Source organism: Artemia sp. Qi Xiang Cuo, chromosome 15 (genome assembly GCF_049724085.1).
Source record: "Artemia sp. Qi Xiang Cuo chromosome 15, ASM4972408v1, whole genome shotgun sequence".
NCBI lineage: Eukaryota > Metazoa > Arthropoda > Branchiopoda > Anostraca > Artemiidae > Artemia > Artemia sp. Qi Xiang Cuo.
Window position 1 is genome coordinate 47,033,316 of NC_142808.1, and position 23,937 is coordinate 47,057,252.

Here is a 23,937-nt window from a genome sequence, read left to right on the forward strand (position 1 = left end):
AAACATCTCGAGTTGGTAATTCAAATGTTCCCCTCCTACGAGTTCTTGAACGAAAAACAATCAGGAACATAATCATCATTACAATATAAATCATCTTCAGTATATTACCGTAAACACTTGCTATTTGGAACTATGTCAGTTAACACTAAGAACCAAATTGGGTGATCCCATAGCAATTTCAAAGTGTTTGGCTGTGATTACATGCCATTTTCGACCCATCATTCAACTACAAGATGTCTAATAAAAAAGTGGTATTCACTTGTCCTGATATTGACTGCTATGTTAATACTCTTGGTCCCAGACAACAGGGCAATGGAATGGACTACTACAAGGGCCGCTCGTCAATGTCTGGCTACGGTCTTGGCAGCTGGTTTGCTAAGCTGTTTCGCTCTTCGCTACCACTGGCTAGAAAATATCTTGGACCGGCTGCGTCAGATTTTGCATCCTCTACACTATACGAGTGGGGCTCTGGCAAGGATTTTAAAAAAAGTGCTTCGGAAAATCTTAGGTCCAGTGCGCGAACCCTTGGCGAGAGATTAAAACAGAATGGTAAAGTTTTAAAAGGGTCAAGAAACAACGCTTCACTCATCAGTCTCTACTCAGGTTGGAAACGTAAGACATCCCTTTTGTCAAAGAAAAGAAGGAAAAAGCCGACACGTAGTGTAACCAAAAGTCCCAGGAGGAAAATTGTCAGATCGAAACTAGATTTCTTCTCCTAAGATGTCCTACCTACCACATAAGGATTCTCAACATTCAATCACCGCCTCATTGAATCTATTCAATGCTGAAAATGTTGATATGAGTGTCAAGCATGGATACTATGAACAATTTCATCCACTACAACCCCCCTCCGATAATATCCACTTTCAAATTTATTCCAATGAAGACTACTTTATGGACATGTTTTCAACATTTATAGATTTGCAAATGAAAGTCCGGAAATCCGATAATACAATGCCGATTCGAACCGATGGAATATCCTATGAAAATTGTATATTACATAATTTATTTCGTCAAATCAGTGTCTACATCAATGGCACACTGCTGAGCACAAGCAATAATCTCTCAAATTATAGGAGCTATATGCAATTCAAGTTGATGACACCCAAGTCTTACAAGGAATTGAGAGGCACCTCCAATGGATATGAATATATTACTAATACTGATAGTACAGATGCACTTAAAAATGCTACAACTAGTGAATTACATATAGTTGGAAAAATATATAATGAAATATTTAATATACCCCAATGGCTGCCGCCCAATGTTAAAGTGGATAAAAAATTGACGCTTGAACCATCCAATTTCATATTGAGAAAAGAACTTGCTGTCAATCCTAATGTAAATCTCTCCCTCACCTCGGCAAGACTACATGTGCGCAAACAGCATGTCATGAGTTCTGTTGCATTGGCCGTGGAAAAACTGAGAGCCAATGGCAACAATATTAAACTACTTGTTCCTCATACAATCACCAATCAGCGACATATTGCCATGGGGTCACGCACCTTCACCGATTCATCCTTTATCAATGGTGAAATCCCCTCGAAATTGGCTTTGGCATTTGTAAGAAGCGCCAGTGCAATAGGATCATGGACTGAATGCCCACATAAATTCGAGATGTTTGGACTTTCATCTCTTGTGTGCAAAGAAACGGCATCCCACTCTACAATCTATCTTTTGATAAATCCTATAGAACATTGTATGAGTTGACCATGCAAACCCTAGATCATGATTCGCAACTATTCGAAAATGGTATAACCGAAGATATGTTTGCTAAAACACATTGTATCATTGTACTGGATTTGTCGGGTACACAAGATATGAGTATAGTACGTACGGGGAGTGTGCGTTTAGAGTGTACATTTACCGACCCATTGGCTGAGAGTATTGCCCTAATCTCACTAAATCAATATGAAACCTATTGGAAAATCACTCCCGAAGGTAGTGTTCTACTAGACTTAGCGCCATGAACACCAGTCAAATAATCAATGTATTTAATATGGACACCTACATGTCACAGTACAAATCCTATTGTCTACCCTCGGACTATCTTGGAAAAATTCAAAGTGTCAACAATACCTTGATTATTGTTAATAGCAGTCCGTCGACTCTGCTGACGGGTCATTGGCTGTGTATCTTTCAAACAATGAAGACGATTGAATTTTTTGATCCTCTTGGTCTACCCTATACATTCTACACACCCCACATCAGCAACTATATCGAGAACAGTGGGAAAACTATTATTCAAAATCGAAAGAGGGTGCAGGATCTAACGACTAAAAGCTGTGGCTTCCATGCACTACTATATTTTGTGTTCCAATGTCGCGGCTATACTTACAAGCAGTTTCTCTACATTTATAGTGACAATCCCCGTCTGAACGACTTTCTAGTGGAAAATATCCTCTCAGACCTATATAGTATTGATTTCAGTGCCCTAAGAGTAAAGTACTTAAAAAATGTTTGTGAATTTGTTTATTAATAAAATGTATATATATACAACAATGTCTTTCAATCATCACTTTAGATTTCTTCATCTTCGATGTATAGGCAACTATCGTGAACCACTAATGCTGGTAAATCATTTGGATTCACTGTATATTGATCTTGATTGACTGCAAAGTCGGGGTCACATTTTCTACAGTACAATGTAACTTCACTCTTGTCATATCTCTTTGTAAAGTCAATTATACTATTTGCATTCATATTATGAAATTCAAGAGTTTCAATCTGTCTATTTGAAGCAATATCACATACAGTGTTTTCAAGTGGTGAATCACATTCGGTAACTGCCAAATAAAAATCACTTGGTTTATAGTCATAGTAGGCAGTGTCATCACAGTGATGACGTAGAAACCAGATTGTCTTGTTACCCCAACAGTTGAATCGTAGACCAGCTTCCTCTTCCCAGAATAATTTAAATCCGCGACGATACGAATCTCGTAGAAATAAACTGAAATCACGTTTGGGATTCTTTCCAATCATAGCGGGGTAAGTATTCTCCCACTGATCACATTTATCATTGTGACAATTGGAGCACAGGTGCCCTCTAGGATGTGAGTCACACACCTCCTCAAGACATGAATTACATCCTTTAATTTGTACTGCATAGACTCTATGTAATTTAAAATTATTACATAATTAACAATTTTAAATCTATTAATCTATGTTATAAAAATTATCAAATTTATAAAAACATAATATAGTGTAAATGAAAAATGTAAAGATATATAAAATTTTTCTGTTTCAGATTTCAACTCACTCACAGCTAAAACGAAACTGATCCTCTTCGTTCGATAAATTCAACGAGTGGGAAATGGGGGAGAGAGGAGTAGCTCTGTGACGTTACCTCTTTCGAATGATGAGGGAGCCATCTACATTGAATCCATTGGCAATGTTTTCAAAAGTATATCTACAATATGATTCTGTGTTGTTCCAATTAATATATCAATAAATTGACTATAAGCATTTGAGTCACATTTTAAAAGTTGCATACAATAGTCCAATGGGTGAGAATCACTCCTCATTATATTGTCAAGTGTTTCCTGACAAGAGAATATCCTGCGTTTAAGAGATAACTCGAGAAAATTATCATCCAAAATCAAATGTTTTTCCATAAACACTAGATTTGATCTAATTCTCTCTTTCTCAAATTTATTCATTTTTCAATCCTTTCACTCTGACTGCTGACTCTAGACTGACCCTGATTCGCTAGCCCTAACCAGAAAAGAAAAAAAACATTTCGATTTCGAAACAATTTTATTGAATAATTACAACAACAACATCAATAATACAGAGCATGTACAATCAGCGATACTGTTTATTGTCTTCAATATGTTTCACCAATGCACTTAAAGCACATTGAAGTCTATTCACATGTGCTATATCAACTTTAGCGGCGAAACATAATTGATCCTCAATTTTAAATTTGTTCAAGGATATTACATATCTTGCATATACTGCATCCCATTCCAGACAAAGCCGCAATCCTTTCGTGATTTCCATCGCAATGTTTGGTGCTCTTGTACTATTATCATCAACTCCACTATCAACTTCTAATAGTGTAAACATTCCAATCATCGCCATCAACACACACAAATATATATCCAAATGAGTAAAGTCAAAACTGTTCTTCTTCTTCTCACTCCTTTGAATTGTATTCACACACTAATGAAACTATAGCAAAAAAACCCGTTCCTTATAGTCCCACCACCGATAAGATGTAACAAGCCCTCTGATTGGTTGAGAAGGGGGATGTATCCGACTCGATGATTGGCTGAGAAGGAAACACGTGATCTAACTGTTTCCGGGAAAGTCATAACATTTGGCAAATTCCTGTTTTTTCATTCTCACTCAGAAAACCATATAACAGACATGAATTGCTGTTGACATCCATAAATGTGACAAAGTCCCTGTTTTTCAAATTCTCACTGACAAAAACCATTAAACATCCATTAAAAACCTCAAATAAATCGACCAACACACATAACCATCCATGAAAACATACATAAATGTGACAAAATTCCTGTTTTTTCAAATTCACATTGACAAAAAACCATAAACCACGTGGTTCTCGTGCCAATATATGATGTTAAAAAAAGTTGTAGGTGGCAGCAGGGGTGGGTGACACGAGCTTTAGGGTCACTTCTACTCGTTTCATACCTGACAACCCAGGTTTTATAAGTTTTTGTTTTCAAAATTATGAAGTTTTTAGGGCAGTCCTATCCAAGGCCGTACCCAGGATTTTTTTCGGGGGGGGGGGGGGTACACAAAAAAAGCCTAAGAAAATGCATACAAAATTTGTTTAAATCCATTTTTGTTACGTTTTTACGAGTCAAACGAACATTTCGGGGGGGGGGGGTTCAAACCCCCTACCCCCCCGCCCTGGGTACGGCCTTGGTACGACCATACTTTCGCGTAGACTTTCGCACGACCTCGAAGCCTTATAGGTTTTCTTTAGGGCGAAAGTGTTGTCAATTTTATTCGAGTTTCAACTTGTGGCCTTTAAGGTACACCCTCAGCGCATTATACCCTTCATTTGCATTTTTTCACATTAGGGTTCCAAGAGATTAGTTGCTAAAAAAAAAAAAAAAATGGAGACTAAATGCCTAATCCTTACAGTTCACTGGTTTCCCGTTATCGTACAAAGTTTTGCTAAATGGGCCAAGACAGTGTACAATCTCGCAGGAGTAATTTGAGAGTCGAACTGTCCATTTTATTTTACTTTTTTGAAACACCAATATAAGCTTGATTCAGATTAAAAATATAAAGTTGAAGCTAAAGTATCATATTTTTGTCAGTGCTGACAGGTTTAACCGTGAAATTAATTAAAACTAATTATTTAAATTTGACAACGCCTTTCGTCCGAAAATTTAAAAACATTCGGTTGATTCCTGAAGACAACTACATCTTCAAATGGAAGTTACACCTTCTTAAGGCATTTGATACCACTTCTTTTAGCTTATTTTTGGTTAATTTTCCCTCATATTTGTAAATTTATTTTTATTTATAAATTTATTCATATTTATGTTTTTGAATTTAGCAGCCTCTACTACCGTAAACTGCTGAACTGCATCTGGAGGATTTTTTCATTAATTATTAAATTGACGATTTTTGCTGATGTTTGAAGATATATATGTTAAGGTAGTATCCAATTAAGCAATAGGATTTTCACTGTCCTTGCTACATTAAAGCTACGCAAGAAAACTTACTTTCTTTAGAGGACTTTCTTTTCTTGCTCCTCAGCTTGTTCATGAGTCGGGATTGGTGAGTAATAACACCACTTATCTGAAAAATAAATTTTGAAACTTAGTAACAAAACAAAATTATACTGGTATAAATTGCTGAACCTCAATAACTCGAGCTTATTAGCAATCCGACTAATCTCCTTGAGGTAACTGAAGCTCATCTTATAAATTATATTCTTAGCAGCGGAGAATGTAAACTCTTACAAGTCTCTATACGTTCTGAGCAAAAACAAATCATTTCTTTTGCTTGAGCATGTTTAAGAATATTTTTTTTTTACTTTTTTTGCTGTCACTTTTCTAATTTTCTGTTTATTTCCTTCTCTTTTTAGACATTTTCTTAAACTGAAATCTAATGTTAAACCCTATTTTCGTAATTATGGTCAAAATTTGAAAATTCAATTTTGACTGGACCCAAAGGATCCGTTCATATTATATTTATTCTTACGCCACGTATTCTAACTCTTATTAAAACTCATCGAGCAATGCATGTGATGGATAATAAGCAGTATCAAAAATATAAAGTAGCAAGTGATACCTCAAGGTCAAGAGATTTCAAGGGGTTATTAGTTTACAAGAGTGACCATGTATTATAGAAGACTACATCAATTATACATATAAATGAATATAAATTACTTTTAGAATGAAATAAAATACTTCTAAAATAAGATCTATTATTAAACAAAATAGCAAACGCTAGCGAAGTTACGTCGTGACAGAGAAAAGTAAATGACAAAAAGATTTCAATTAAAAATAAAAAATAAATGCCGAGTAAAATAAAAGACAAGTGATTTACTGTAACTCTCGGTACTAGAAACTGGGCAAGTAATTAATTAGGGACAATTATTTTTAATTTGTTGAAGTCTAGCGTATGGTCCCATTAGGGGGAGGGGGGTCTCAAAATTGGGTAATAAACGCACTGGCGAGTCCAACCAAGTTATTCCTTATGGTGATTATGAGTCCTTTAGCGGGCTTCTGAACCTTTTAGTGGTTTTGGAGCATCAGTCTAGCATTATCAAAAACTTATTAATGATATAATTAATATTATAAAATATTACATATATTGTATTAATAATATATTATAATATTTAGTATATTATTATTATTAATAGCTTATTCATAAGAAACAGGTAAATGACCATTAATACATGATTATGACAAGACCTCTGACAAACCTGATGAAGTTTATGGGGTAAAACCCGAACTTTAAGAAAACTGTCAAATCTTTAAGGATAAAATATTTGATTAAAATGAAGCTTGCTAAACATAGACTATTTAAAACTAATCTTGGACATAACGTCGGTTGTTTTAGACGAGTCTTCAGTAGAGAGGGCTCATGAGCTCGTGACCCCACCACGTGGTTTATGGTTTTCTCAGTGAGAATGAAAAAACAGGAATTTTCTCACTTGAAAAACCATGAATTTTGTCACATTTATGGTTGTTTTCATGGAGAGATATGTGTGTTGTTCGATTTATTTGATGTTTTTCTCGGATGTCAACATCAAATTATGGATATTTTATGGTTTTTGTCAGTGAGAATTTGAAAAACAGGAACTTTCTCACATTTATGTCTGTTTTCATGGATCGTTATGTTTGTTGGTCGATTTATTTGATGTTTTTAATGTCTGTTTAATGGATGATCCAGAAATAGTATTTGATGTTGTTGTTCAATCCAAATGTTATTACTTTCACGGAAACAGTTCGATCACGTGTTTCCTTCTCAGCCAATCAGCGAGTCGGATACATCCTCCTTCTCAGCCAATCAGAGGGCTGGTTACATATGATTTCCCCGTTACATAACAATTCGCCATTGAGATTTCGTATATAATGGGCATGCAATGTGATTAAATTATCAGAAAGTATTGTGACACAATGGATAGAACGTATGAAATTATTGATGAACTTGAAGCCTTGGCAGCCACAATTAGCAATGTAAGTTCTGTTTTCATTTTTTATTTTCAAAATAAAATTGTTTTCCGTGGTCACCCTCTACTCTATTCGGGTAAACCCCCCCCTATACAAACGTCCCTATATGATGTTTATACTCGATAAAAAGTGTAAAATACGCTCTTTTTTCGTTACGTAAACCCCATCCTTCCTTCCCCCTCTGTTTACGACATTAATTCTAGCAAAAAGAAATAATTTCCTTTCGTTAAATTTATGCAATTTTAAGTGTCTATATACTAGCTAACAGTAACCATTGACTTCCTTCACTGTTGTTATTAACCAAACCTGGTTTTGACATACTGCTCTACGCTAGGGTAAAATTAGATGTCACCCCTTTTTTAAATCACTTCCTGTAAAAGGTTTCTCAGATCAAAATCGGATGTTTTTCTCCTGTCAAATTAAAACGCTTTCATGCAGACAATTGCAATTTATTAAGCGCATGCATATACAACCTCTTTTTGGAGAACCGGTGAAATCTCGTTATTTTCAAATTAAGATCTAACAATATATTTAGGACATTGGCGAAAGGGGGAGGGGGCCATGCCTCAATTCTAACACCTCCATTGTAAGGTGAAAACAAACTGTTTCTTCGCGTGAAAAGTAAGGGGGGTGAGTTTAAGAAAAAGATACATTGCTTTATTATGCGTAAATTGAATAGCATTTTTACCATATCTTTCGGTGGAGGGAGGGGGTATTTTCCCATGCCTTTTCTCAGGGATATTTTCCGTGGGGGTTATTTTCCGTGGGCTGTTTTTTCTGGGTGTGTGATAAATACCAGCTATCGTAAAATGATATGGAAAGATAAAAAATACCGTTAATACTTTAAATGCATCAAACAAGGTGTGCACAATGCAGATTAAAAGCAGAAAAGAACAGAAACGCCTAAAAATAAGAAATTAGGCCGATTTATATAGGCAGGCTTTTGAAGGGCTCAGTGAGCCGTAATTCTCAGATTCAAAAAAGGATGCAATTAGTATATTTCACAAAATTTTTTACATTGTGCTTTCTTAGTGATAAATGCCTTTTCTAGACAAAATTATATGGATGATGATACTAACTTTCTTTCTGTAAAAAAGGGGCAAATTATTTAGATACTAATTTTTTCTCTTCTTTTTAAGGCAAATTGTGAAGAATGCGTGCCCCCTTCTTCCAATAAAGCGAGGGTTAATAATGTGGGCCCTGCGATAGCTACTGTCCGACAATATGGTAGCTGGTCGAAGCCTCCAAAACAAGTGCAATCATCTGTAAAAGAAAGTAGTGCAACTGGTCCTTCCAACTTTCATCATACGGTGCCTGGGCATTCAAGAGCTGCCCCACTTATGAAGGTCAGGAAGTGGTCCTCCAGCATGCACTACCTGGTCCTTTGGATGCCCAAGTGCAGCCGGGATATGCAAATGTAAGCATTTTTTTCCTACCTTTCTATTTCTTCCAATTTTTAGTCCTTTTCAATCCCAATATAAACTTATCTCTGTGAGATATTAACCCCATATTACATATCTAAATATAATTTTTTGCAAAGAAACTACTCTTTTCTAATCTTTGCTATCTCTTCGCCGCTATCTCATAATAATATTTTTAGCTAATTTTCTAGTTTACTGTTTGAAAACCTTTTTCTAAAAAAATGCTATTTTTACTTTAATATTATATTTTTAAGTGGCATTTAATTAAAAAATTTTTTTAATCACATTAAAATTATGTCCGTTATTTTAAAGGAGATTGCCCCCCCCCCCTTTCAAATCAGGTCGCTGTTATCACATACATTCAGCAGTCTGCTGAATCGGCTCGTAGTGAAGCCGAAAAGGGATACTATATCCCTGACATTATTTCCTCATAGAAAACTGCCTTTGCGTTATAAACTGCCGTTTTATTTAAACACAATTTTCTATGAGGAGGCTATCAAGTAAAGACCACGGTTTTTTCAAAAGATTATTATTTTCTACCAATTTCCTCCATCTTTTAGCTTTTCGCTTTTTTTCAACACTTTAAAATTAAAATTTCATAGATTTTAAAAAGATGTTTTTCCCCCACTCAATTTGTGTTGGACAGAGATTATAGCATTGCAATCTCTTACACATAGGCCTAATTCTAATTTGCGTAACGATTGTCTAGATCAACTTGCCATGATTTTGCATGGAGAGACATTCCTGAATAAGAATTAACGGTTCTCGAATTTAATTGTACTGTTTCCCAGAGAATACGCTTGTAAACAGAGCATACACGAGATTAAAAATAATCTAGGCTCATTTGGAGTCATAGACAACCTGTACGGGGAGTAGGCGAAACGACTTATGCCGCCTAACAATACGGTTTTTGGGGGCATTAGGTAAACGGCTGGGCGCCGCGGAGCCCGACATGCGCCGATGGGTCCGGGGAGTGCTGTGGGGGCAAGGTTAGGGAAGCGCCGGGGGGATGCGCCATGGTTTTTGTCAGTGAGAATTTGAAAAACAGGAACTATGTCACATATATGTCTGTTTTCATGGATGGTTATGTGTGTTGTTCGATTTATTTGATGTTTTTCATGTCTGTTTTATGGATGATCCAGAAATAGTATTTGATGTTGTTGTTCAAGCCAAATGTTATGACATTCCCGGAAACAGTTAGATGTTTTTCCCTGTATCACTCGGCCGATGAGCAGGGGCTCGCTGAGCCCATACAATCGTTCATTGGTTGAGGATATGGGGATGCATTGGACTCCCTCTAAACAGAAACTGATTGATGATTTGGACCCTAAAGAGAATATCGTTGTTCACCATGTGCTTTTGCACTGGAGGGTGAGCAACGGCTTCAAGATCACTAAAATACACAGGATCCTGCAGTTCAATCAGCGACCCTACTTGAAATCGTTTATCGTCACCTTTGTCGATAAACGCTCTCGGGCAAAGTCAAAGCTGGAGAAGGAAATGTACAAGCTCATTCTAAATTCAGCGTTTGGCAAAATGTGTGGAAGCGTTCGTAATAGATCTCGATGCGATGTTGTGACTGACCCTCTAGAGTGTGCACGAATTATTGCCGACCCCAATTTTACATCGTTCACGAGCATAGAGGCCGGCATGGTTCTTCTACACAGGCGAAAGCGAAATGTGGTACTGAACAAGAATATCACAGGAGGCAGTTCAGTACTAGAAATTTCCAAAAAGCTCACGTTGTTGTTCTTTTACAATGTGTGCAAGGTGCAATGGCCACGGGAGGGGGAGGTTCAAGTTTACTATGGGGATACAGATTCTCTGCTGTTAAAGGTAAATGGGACTGAAGATTTATTGGGTGATTTAGAAAAGGGGGTTGGTGAAACGTCAAGCCCCCAACCAACTATTAAAATTAAAATCAGAGACGGGGAGTGATTTGATATCCAGGGGGGTGTTCCCGCGCCCCAAAGTTTATTGTGTTGAAACTCATAGTGGGGATGAAAAGAATGCATGTAAAGGGGTGCCTAAACATTTTGCAAAGAGCAATTTCAACATGAGTGTGTACAGAGACTGTTTAGAAAGTAGCGTAGTGCCGAGAACACAAGTGCTTGCAATTCGCTCTCTACAGTATAAAAATTATACTGTGAGAGTGGAGAAGAATGCAATGTCGTGTATATCTGACAAAGTCTATGTGCTCGAGAATGGTGTGACTGTCCTACCCCACGGTCACTACCGTATTTCGGATCGAGTTGAATGCATAGACTATCGCAATCAACTTGGTCTGGATAAATTAACCTAATCTGACTAACCACTCAACCTTTCACTACCTTAACTCAACCTCATCTAGCCCAAGCACTAACCATCACCACTAACCCATCCACTAACCTGTAGCAGTGACGACAACTATTCTTTTTCCACCGCGGCTCCGGGGGGGGGGTCCCTTCCCGCGGCCAACCAGGGGGGGGGGGGATCCCCGCCCCCGGCCGGCCGGCCTTCGGCCCCGCAGCCCCCGGGGGGAGGGGGGACCCACACACCTTTAAATTCACCATAATCATGTTCAACTGTGCTATTGTTCCCTGAGTGTGTATTTTCTGTTGTACAAAAAGTGTTGTATTGAAAAGTGTTTAAGTTGGCAAAAAGTGTTGTACAGAAAAGTGTTGTTGATGATGGACAAAAAGTGTTTTTATTGTACATAAAGTGTTGTACAGAAAAGTGTTTAAAAACAAAAAGTGCATATTTATATAGTGTTATCATTGCCCTGTGTTCATGTTGAACAAATAGAGTTTACATGTTGACCACCATGAAATTTTGTCATGTTGAACAAGTGTTATTTTTATTATTGTTCATGTTGACTGCAAATATTTGTTTTCATGCAGTGCCGAAATAAATGCTGCCATGAAATATTGTTTTTTTTTGTTGTTCTTGAATAGATAGATCCATGGGGAGAAAATTATTGCTACTTATTCATTGAGCACATATGATTTACAGTTAGTTGTAGTCCGACTGTTGTCAACAGCATGTATCAATTTAAAACACCCTTCAGATCGTTTCTGTGTGGTCCCTCAATGTCGGGGAAAACAACACTTTTAACTAAAATAATTCAAAATTGCGATAAAATGTTTTTGAAGAAGCCGAAAAAAATCTACTATTGCTATAGTATTTGGCAGGAGTCCTATGATAAAATAAAAGCTATTGCCACAACCATACCAATACAATTCATACGAGGACTTGATGTTTTCAATAGTATTGAATCGAACTCGTGGTTGATTATCGATGATTTGGCTGAATCCATTGAAGAGTTCTCACAGGAAATGCTACAACTGTTCACTATTTGCTCCCATCATGAACACATTTCCGTTACTCTGGTTCTACACAATCTGTTTCATCAGAGCAAATGTATGCGAACCCTTGCTTTGAATTGCACTGTCTATATTATCTATCGAGTCGTTCGTGATTATATCTCACTCATAACTCTCAATAAGCAGATATAACCCCGCGCCCCTAAAATTCTGTTGTAAGCGTACACTCAAGCGACAAGCAAGCCCTATGGGTAAAATTTGTTTGATCTTAATAAGAGCATGCCTGAGGATCTATGTGTAGTCACCGACATTTTCAACAAAAAAATTACAGTATATCTACCAGTGAACAGTAGAAAAGACTATTAGTCACCATTATGACACTGAAGAAACTACACGAACAAAGGCATCTGTTTTCCGGTTTAAGCACTTCAAAACCCTTGCTTAGGAAGGCTATACTCAAACACGGTGTTGACAATGATTTAATTAATAAAATATCTTAAATTTTTTTAAATTTAACTGAGGGAATTTTTAAACTGCAATATGGTTTTAGAAAACAGAAAACCAAAACTGTTGCAACTGACCGCGCCTGGTCTTTAAAAAAAAAGGGGAAAAATATTAAAAGAAAACGGCTCCTTCAAGCAGGCGGTAGCTTTTTCACACTTTTACTCCGATAATTGCAGGACTTGTAAACAGTTTTCTCTAGTGAGAGAGAACGGTCAAACCCTATAAATTGACACCATTTGAACTTGTCCTCTCGCCCATCGAACATTTTGAGGACCATCTAAGCCCATTCATTAACGACGAGAATATTTCCGATGACAAAAAAATGCTTTTACTTCAAGATGTATTGCGACGTGTGGAAAAACATAAACCATATCGTGAGAGACTCGTCGCAAGTCCCTCTAAACAGGAAAAATCTCCTCAAGATTCTGCAGCACTGCAATCAAAGGAGAAGGAATTGAATTCGATTGTATTGAAAATTGGAAACCTATTGCCACTCACCTATCGAGAACAGAGTAAAAGAGTATTATCTTATCTCATGTTGGAAACTGGCGGTGATTAAGTTCAAGTCGAGAGCGCAGGGAAACGAATTATAATTCAGGGAAAAAGTTATAATCTAGTTGATTTAATTTGTGATATGGTGACGAATCGTAAAGGACTCTTATCCTTTGACGATAATCTATACACCTTTCTGTGTGTATCAAACTTTCCCAAAAGTCTTATTGGCAATAAGCAAATTCTAAAGAAACTAAGAGAATATAGCCCTCCAACAACAACACCATTTAAAAAAGAAGAAGATTCAATATTTGAAGATACTATCAGCAGCAGCAATGATTTTACAACACCTGTGGCTGCTAGTCAAAAGCGAAGACGAATTGATTCGCCCGCCAGTGTGCAAAAGGGGAGTGGACATTACAGTACATGTTTACTCTCGAAATAGATGAATTTCTGAAAAGTGTCAATAAAAATATTGGTAAAGTGGGAAGTTTAAATTCCCCCAAAAAGCTTTTTAGAGCTGTGTCTGACATCACCACAGTAAAAAATTCAAAATATTATCTAGAAAATGAACCGAGGTACACACTGCATCGAAATTACATGCATCTCATTAAACAATATCGTCAAACTAAAGCATTTTCTCCTCTGAATGTAATGCAAATGGATCTTTTAAATCTAGATACGGTTCAACGGCGTCACAATGTGTCCTACAAATATATTCTAGTGGCAATCAGTATCTTTAGTCGCTATGCCTATGCCATTCCACTGCGGTCAAAGAGAGGTGTTGAAGTTGCTCGGGCCATTGAAAGTATTCTAGAACAGGATTCGTATAGAAAAATTCAATCTGATCGCGGCAGTGAATTTGTTAATCCCCATGTTCAAAAGGTTCTTTTTAAATATAATACAACACTTTATCATAGTCACAGCCCTATAAAGGCTGCATTGGCCGAACGATTGATAAGAACGATTCGACTATTAATTTCAAGATATTACACTTTGAAAAATACATCGTCTTTTATTCATGATTTAGATAAAATCATGCAGATATACAACCATCGTCCCCATCGATCTCTGTCCAACTCTACACCATCGGATGTTCATTATAGTGAAAATACATTTGATACTTTTCTAAAGCAATACTCCAAGGGTGAAAAAGAGAAAAAAGAAGAAATTTAATGTTGGTGATACTGTTCGAATTAATAGAACCACCAATATTTTTGAAAAAGGGAATTATTTATGGAGCACCGAACTTTTTAATGTGTCCAAAATCCTAGACACCATACCCATAACTTATCGACTGCGAGACACCAAAGATGATGAGATTCTCGGCGGTTTTTATGAATATGAACTGCAAAAAGTTAGAAACACTAGTGAAATTTATCAAATTGAAAAGATATTAAAGAGTCGTACACGCCATGGTAAGAAACAGTTGCTTGTTAGCTGGCTAGGATACAACTCGGATTTTGATTCTTGGGTCAGTGCTGAAGATATTAACAATGCCCAGTGATTTCTATGTGACTTTCATGTCCAATGTTTCTGATCCTCTCTACAATGAATTGAATAGAACAAGTTATTTTTGGACAAAACTCTCCCCCAACTTCAATTTTGACGGAATGTATGAAGTATATCTTGTCTACTTTATTCTCAAAAATAACTAGGACATCCTGAGAAATGATAGTAAATATTAATTTAAAATCAGACCATATTAGTGGCCGCCACCACCCTCAGGTGATCAATATCAAATTCAAAAGATCAATTTGATGGATTATCCATACATTGAATTGCAATATGAGGAACTCAATTGCATGAATTATTTATGTCATACTATCTATAAAATAAATTCCGCTCGTAAAAAATGAGCTTTTCATTTCAACTCTTCAAAGGATGAGAGCAAGATCTACCTTAGTTCACCCAGTGCCAGTGAACAGGTTATTCTCACCGATAATCTAAAGGATGTTATTGGTTTTAAGCTCAATATAATCAACTGCAAAAATGCGGGAAACACTAATTTCATTTTTGCTGACTACCCGCCTTTCTTCTCCACGTACACTTGTATATTTCTCTACGCTTTAGTTGTGGAAACATCTCGAGGCGGTAATTCAAATATCCCCCTCCTACGAGTTCTCGAACGAAAAACCACTCAGGAACATATTCATCACTACAATATAAAGCCTCTTCAGTATATCACAGTAAACATTTCCTATTTGGAACTCTGTCAGTTAACACTAAGAACTGAATTGGGTGATCCAATAGCAATTTCAAAAGGTTTGGCTGTGATTACATGTCATTTTCGACCCATCTTTCAACTGCAAGATGTCTAATAGAAAAGTGGTATTCACTTGTCCTGATATTGACTGCTATGTTAATACTCTTGGCCCAAGACAACAGGGCAATGGAATGGACTATTATGAGGGTTGCTCGTCAATGTCTGGCTATGGTCTTGGCAGCTGGTGTGCTAAGCTGTTTTGCTCTTCGCTACCACTGGCTAGAAAATATCTTGTACCGGCTGTGACAGATTTTGCATCCTCTACACTATACGATTGGGGCTCTGGCAAGGATTTTAAAAAAAAGTGCTTTGGAAAATCTTAGGTCCAGTGCGCGAACCCTTGGCGAGAGATTAAAACAGAATGGTAAAGGTTTAAAAAGGTCAAGAAACAACGCATCACTCATCAGTCTCTACTCAGGACGGAAACGTAAGACATCCCTTTTGTCAAAGAAAAGAAGAAAAAGCCGACACGTAGTGTAACCAGAAGCCCCAGGAAGAAAATTGTCAGATCGAAACTAAATTTCTTCTCCTAAGATGTCCTACCTACCGCAAAAGGATTCTCAACCCTCAATCACCGCCTCATTGAATCTATTCAATGCTGAAAATGTTGATTTGAGTGTAAAGCATGGATACTATGAAAAATTTTATCCACAACAACCCCTCTCCGATAATATCCACTTTCAAATTTAGTCCAATGAAGACTACTTTATGGACATGTCTTCAAAATTTATAGATTTGCTAATGAAAGTCCGGAAATCCGATAATTCAATGCCGATTCGGGCCGATGGACTATCCTATGAAAATTGTATATTACATAATTTATTTCGTCAAATCAGTGTCTACATCAATGGCACGCTGGTGAGCACAAGCAACAATCTCTCAAATTATACAAGCTATATGCAATTCATGCTGATGACACCCAAGTCATACAAGGAATTGAGATGCAGCTCCAATGGATATAAATATATTACTAATACTGAAAGTACACATGTACTCAAAAATGCTACAACTATTGAATTACATCTAGTTGAAAAAATATATCATGAAATATTTAATATACCCCAATGGCTGCCGCCCACTATTAAAGTGGATATAAAATTAACGCTTGCATCATCCAATTTCATATTGAGAAAAGAACTTGCTGCCAATCCCGATATAAGTCTCTCCCTCACCTCGGCAATACTTCATGTACGCAAACAACAGGTTATGAGTTCTGTTGCTTTAGCCATGGAAAAACTGAGAGCCAATTGTAACAATATTAAACTACTTGTTCCTCATACAATCACCACTCAGCGTCATATTGCAATGGGCTCGCGCACCTTCACCGATTCAACCTTTATCAATGGTGAAATCCCATCAAAACTTGCGTTGGCATTTGTAAAAAGTGCCAGTGCAATAGGATCATCGACTGAATGCCCACATAAATTCGAGATGTTTGGACTTTCATCTCTTGTGTGCAAAGTAAACGGCATCCCACTCTACAATCTATCTTTTGATAAATCCTATAGAACATTGTACGAGTTGACCATGCAAACCCTAGATCACGACTCTCAACTATTTGAAAATGGTATAACCGAAGATATGTTTGCTAAAACACATGGTCTCATTGTACTGGATTTGTCGGGCAAACAGGATATGAGTATAGTACGTACGGGGAGTGTGCGTTTAGATTGTACATTTACCGACCCATTGGCTGAGAGTATTGCCCTAATCTCACTAAATCAATATGAAGCCTATTGGGAAATCACTCCCGAAGGCAGTGTTCTACTAGACTTAGCGCCATGAACACCAGTCAAATAATCAATGTATTTAATATGGACCCCTACATGTCCTAGTACAAATCCTATTGTCTGCCCTCGGACTTTCTTGGAAAAATTCAAAGTGTCAACAATATCTTGATTATTGTTAATAGCAGTCCGTCGACTGTGCTGACGGGTCATTGGCTGTGCATCTTTCAAACAATGAAGACGATTGAATTTTTTGATCCTCTTGGTCTACCCTATACATTCTACGCACCCCACATCAGCAACTATATTGAGAGCACTTGGAAAACTATTATTCAAAATCTGAATAGGGTACAGGATCTAACGACTAAAAGCTGTGGCTTCTATGCGCTACTATATTTTGTGTTCCGATGTCGTGACTATACTTACAAGCAGTTTCTCCATATTTATATTGACAATCCACGTCTCAATGACTTTCTAGTGGAAAATATCCTCTCCGACCTATATAGTATTGATTTCAGTGCCCTAAGAGTAAAGTGCTTAAAAAATGTATGTGAATTTGTTTATTAATAAAATGTATATATATACAACAATGTCTTTCAATCTACACTTTATATTTCTTAATCTTCTATGTATAGGCAACTATCACGAACCACTAATGCCGATAAATCATTTGGATTCACTGTATATAGATCTTGATTGACTGCAAAGTCAGGGTCACATTTTCTACAGTACAATGTAACTTCACTCTTGTCATATCTCTTTGTATAGTCAATTATACTATTTGCATTCATATTATGAAATTCAAGAGTTTCAATCTGTCTATTTGAAGCAATATTACAAACAGTGTTTTCAAGTGGTGAATCACATTCGGTAACTGCCAAATAAAAATCACTTGGTTTATAGTCATAGTAGGTGGTGTCATCACAGCGATGACGTAGAAACCAGATTGTCTAGTTATCCCAACAGTTGAATCGTAGACCAGCTTCCTCTTCCCGGAATAATTTAAATCCGCGACGATACCAATCTCGTAGAAATAAACTGAAATCACGTTTGGGATTCTTTCCAATCATAGCGGGGTAAGTATTCTCCCACTGATCACATTTTATCATAGTGACAATTGGAGCACAGGTGCCCTCTAGGATGAGAGTCACACACCTCCTCAAGACATGAATTACATCCTTTAATTTGTTCTGCATAGCCTCTATGTAATTTACAAGGATTACATAATTTACACTTTTCACTATAGTCATCAATAATTGTACAATTCTCACATTGATTCCAACTGCCAAGAGTATACATGCACAATGGACATATATAGAACATTTTTTGGTTTCCGATGTGAACTCACTCACAGCTAAATCGAAACTGATCCTCTTCGTTCGATAAATTCAGTGAGAGGGACATGGGGGAGAGAGGAGTAGCTCTGTGACGTTACCTCTTTCGAATGGTGGGGGGGAGCCATCTACATTGAATCCATTGGCACTGTTTTCAAAAGTATATCCACAATATGATTCTGTCTTGTTCCGATTAATATATCAAAAAATTGACTATAAGCATTTGAATCACATTTTGAAAGTTTCATACAATAGTCCAATGGGGGAGAATCACTCCTCATTATATTGTCAAGTGTTCCCTGACAAGAGAATATCCTGCGTTTAAGAGATAACTCGAGAAAATCATCATCCAAAATCAAATGTTTTTCTATAAACACTAGATTTGATCTTATTCTCTCTTTCTCAAATTTATTCATTTTTCAATCCCTACACTTCGACTGCTGACTCTAGACTGACCCTGATTCGTTAGCCCTAACCAGAAAAGAAAGGGAACATTTTCGATTTCAAAACAATTTTATTGAATAATTAGAACAACAACATCAACAATATATAGCATGTACAATTAACGATACTGTTTATTATCCTCAATATGTTTCACCAATGCACTTAAAGCACATTGAAGTCTATTCACATGTGCTATATCAACTTTAGCGGCGAAACATAATTGATCCTCAATTTTAAATTTGCTCAAGGATATTACATATCTTGCATATACTGCATCCCATTCCAGACAAAGCCTTGATCCTTTCGTAATTTCCACCGCAATGTTTGGTACTCTTGTACTATTATCATCAACTCCACTATCAACTTCTAATAGGGTAAACATTCCACTCATCGCCAATCAACACAAATATATATCCAAATGAGTAAAGTCAGAACAGTTCTTCTTCTCATTCCTTTGAATTATATTCACAGACTAATAAAACTATAGCAAAAAACCCATTCTTTATAGTCCCACCGTCGTGAATATGTAACCAGCCCTCTGATTGGCTGAGAAGGAGGATGTAACCGACTCGCTGATTGGCTGAAAAGGAAACACGTGATCTAACTGTTTCCGGGAATGTCATAAAATTTGAATTGAACAAAAACATTAAATACTATTTCTGGATCATACATAAAACAGACATGAAAAACATCAAATAAATCGAACAACACACATAACCATCCATGAAAACAGACATATATGTGACATAGTTCCTGTTTTTCAAATTCTCACTGACAAAAACCATAAAATATCCATAATTTGATGTTGACATCCGAGAAAAACATCAAATAAATCGAACAACACACATAACCATCCATGAAAACAGACATATATGTGACATAGTTCCTGTTTTTCAAATTCCCACTGACAAAAACCATAAAATATCCATAATTTGATGTTGACATCCGAGAAAAACATCAAATAAATCGAACAACACACATATCCATCCATGAAAGCATCCATAAATGTGACAAAATTCTTGGTTTTTCAAGTGAGAAAAATACTGTTTTTTCATTCTCACTGAGAAAACCATAAACCACGTGGTGGGGTGACGACCTCATGACCCCACTCTACTGTCTTGCCTAGTTGGGATTGGCTGACTATAGTCTTGGATAACTCTTTTTCGACTTTAAGCTCAAGCAAATGCTATTCTTATAGCCTAAACTATTTAAACACAATTATCCTCCTCCGCAACAGATTTTTGATTATATCCCTCCATCTTTGATTTTTTCGATGTTTAAGATGATTTTTTCTTAATGAAAATAAAAATGATTAGGTGAACATTATGACTCTTAGAAGCTTAAAATAATTCGAAAATGGCAAACAATGTTACTAGACTCGCACAGGAGATTTATCATTTATTTGCCTTTTATAGTTAGCCTAAAGTAGTATTTTGGACATACGTAGCCAGAGATAATATTATACTAGATTCTCCTGTAGTTATATACTAGATTTATATTGATTCTCCTGTAGTGGTTCAACGTTGTGATTTAGCTGATTTCAGCGCAGTTTTTGTTCTATTCTAATATTGGAGGACAATATGTCTGGAGATATTTTTACTAGAACAGTGGCAACTTCCGGTTTAAATCTAAATAAATTACCACTCTGATTTAGTAAGTTTATGAGTGTTGTCTATTCTAGGCTAGAAATTGCTGGGCGTTGAAGTAAGTCCTATTTTTCTCCAAACTGGGACACCTCCAGGTTCAGATAAAAATAAATAAACTTTAACACGATAAATTATATAAATAAATATTTGAAATGACTTTTTTTTCTTAAAGTGACAAATTGTTGTTTAAATACGAATAAATTAGCAGTTATTAGTATTTTTCATGCTTTCTAGTGACTCGGTGATAATTTATAAAAGGTTATTTTCTCAAAATAGTGGCAATTCTAACTATATCTAAATACATAAGCCCAGTGATTGGCTAGGTTTTTTTTCCTTGTTAATGACTGTTGGAAATCGCAAATTTTGTGGGGAAAATCATATAACCGAGCATATAACAAACAATTATGGATATAGAGGTGTCATTTAAGGAGGGGGGGGGGCAGGGTAGGACTTCAGAGATGACTACAGGGACTACAGCCTGATTTATCAGACTAAATTTATGACAAAGAGTTTTGGAAAAGCTTAAGAGAATGAAAGAGCATTAAATGCTTTCCTAAGGCCCAGCCATTTTAGCTAGACGGCCGCTCACCATTATTTATACCTCTTATTATATTCTCAGCCTAGAAACTGGGTATGGCACAAAAAGGGAATGAAAAAGAGCTAAAATACATTTGAATTGACAGTTTTAGTATAAATAAAAATTGCTGCTTCGTGACAAAATTCTACTTTTTAAAGTTAAATCGGCTGTTATTGCGAGGCATTAGTAGGGTGTATCTTTTGAATTCTACAACGCCCCCGTACCAAACAGGTTGGGTATAATCTGTTTTGGTTCAAGTTTTTCTGACACAATTAACTGAATTTCTATTTCATGATATACAAGTTTTTTTTTAGGTTAAATCCGTGATCATTCATCTGTAAGTTGATTAGTAGGGTTTTTTTTTAAACTTGGCTAATAGGTTTTTAAACCTATTACTACGAACGCTACATGCATTCCATTTTTGGAACTAAGAGCGAGATTGTGTGATGCTATCAGACTGGTTTCGTTTCATGGGTTCATTAATAGAAGGACTAATGTTTTTGAAAAGGGTAATTACTTCTTTAGTTTATGAGATTTGCGAATTTTTTGCGAAAAGGTATTTGCGTAAAGGTATTGCGATGGTTAAGAATGCCTCACGGGTAATTAAAGAATGGGATGGTTGCATCAACAATACAAAGAATATGCTCAGATACTTAATAGATTTGACGCCTACAAGAGACATTGGTAGAAGGTATTCAATAGCTTAATTGAAAAGTAACGATAGAATGACATTGTGACTTGACCTAGCTTTACCTCGCCGATGTGGTCTGTATAATACATAAGTAACGTTTGAAAAATATTGTCAATTTAAAAAGAAATGGCTGAAAAGTGTTTTGAGGGGGATGGGTTGCATGGAGGGTTGAGTTGCACGAGGGTTCAGTTAATTGGGATACAGTTGCACGGGGGTTTCGGTTATACAGGAGTTCAGTTACAAGGGGGAGGCAGTTGCACGGGGGTTGAGTTAAATGGGAATTGAGTTCCACGAGAGTAGTGCTTTGTCGTGGTTTAGCTTGTCACAGTTACATTCTCTTGATCTTTCAAAGTTCACTTTGATTTTAGTTACATGGGGGGCTCAGTTGCACGGAGGTTTAGTTAAATGAGGTCGAGTTGCATGAGGGTTCAGTAGCACGAGAATGCCTCACGGGTAATTAAAGAATGGGATGCTTGCATCAACAATACAAAGAATATGCTCAGATACTTAATAGATTTGACGCCTACAAGAGACATTGGTAGAAGGTATTCAATAGCTTAATTGAAAAGTAACGATAGAACGACATTGTGACTTGACCTAGCTTTACCTCGCCGATGTGGTCTGTATAATACATAAGTAACGTTTGAAAAGTATTGTCAATTTAAAAAGAAATGGCTGAAAAGTGTTTTGAGGGGGATGGGTTGCATGGAGGGTTGAGTTGCACGAGAGTTCAGTTAAAGGGGATACAGTTACACGGGGGTTTAGTTAAATTGGGTTGAGTTGCACGAGGGTTCAGTAGCACGAGAGTTCAGTAGCACGGTGGTTCAGTTGTACAGGGTTTCAGTTATACAGCGATTCAGTTACATGGAGGGTTCAGTTATACGAGGGGGGATTTGCGAATTGAGGAAGATGGGATGATAGTGTACTGTATAATGCACAAGTGATGTTTTGGGGAGTATTGACAATTTAAAATAACTTAGAAATAAAAAAAAATTAACAAGAAATGGCTGAAAAGTGTTTTGATGGAGATGGATTGCATGGAGGGTTGAGTTGCACGAGAGTTCAGTTAAAGGGGATACAGTTACACGGGGGTTTAGTTAAATTTTCGTCTGAAAAATAGGAGTTCACACTTAAAAAAGTTCTATTAAGAGCTATTTTTATGGAAATGGTTCATTTTTGAACCAAAACTATGCTTTTCTGACTGAAGATACACAATTGAATCAGAAAAGGTGAAAATGTACACATCTAAAACAGAAAAGTGTGTTTTGACTGTATTTTCTATAATTTAGTCTGAAAAATAGGAGTTCACACTTAAAAAGTTCTATTAAGAGCTATTTTTATGGAAATGGTTCATTTTTGAACCAAAACTACGCTTTTCTGACTGAAGATATACATTATAATCAGAGAAATTGTTTAAAAATATGCTAAAAGATGATTCCCGTGAAACTATTGAAGTTTTCTATAAAAAATGAATGATTTTCAAAATAAAAGAAAATGGCCCCATCTTTAACAAATATAGCCTTAGCTAGTTAAAACTGCGCATAAATTCTTGATTTTCAATCTAACTTAACTTGTAGGAATAGGACTTCATTCAAACAAGTAAATCAGCTTTATTTAAAGTATATTAGTGCACAAAAAAAGACTATTATTTTTCCTTGTTCTTCCATCCAGGTGCTAACGTCTCTATCTCGCCTTCACGTAGTTTTCTTCTTAGTATACGATAGAAATGATTACGCCATCGCCATACTTAATAATACCCATCATGTGCTATGTATTGATGATCATCCATTCTAGGCTCCTGATATAAAAAAAAAAAAAAAACAATTCAAATTGAATAATCTGGTAGATGGATAGAACTAGATCTTA

At 36.4% G+C, this 23,937-nt stretch overlaps 1 protein-coding gene across 1 annotated transcript in view; it reads left to right on the top strand.

Annotated features, from left to right (window-relative positions):
- Positions 1–6,226: 6,226 nt before the first annotated feature.
- LOC148943746 (zinc finger MYM-type protein 1-like) overlaps positions 6,227–23,937 on the top strand; it is a 32,288-nt gene continuing 14,577 nt past the window's right edge. Inside the window, exon 1 of the mRNA XM_089101225.1 lies at positions 6,227–6,328. Within this exon, the coding sequence (XP_088957351.1) occupies positions 6,227–6,328 (102 nt within the window). The remainder of the gene's footprint in view (positions 6,329–23,937) is intronic.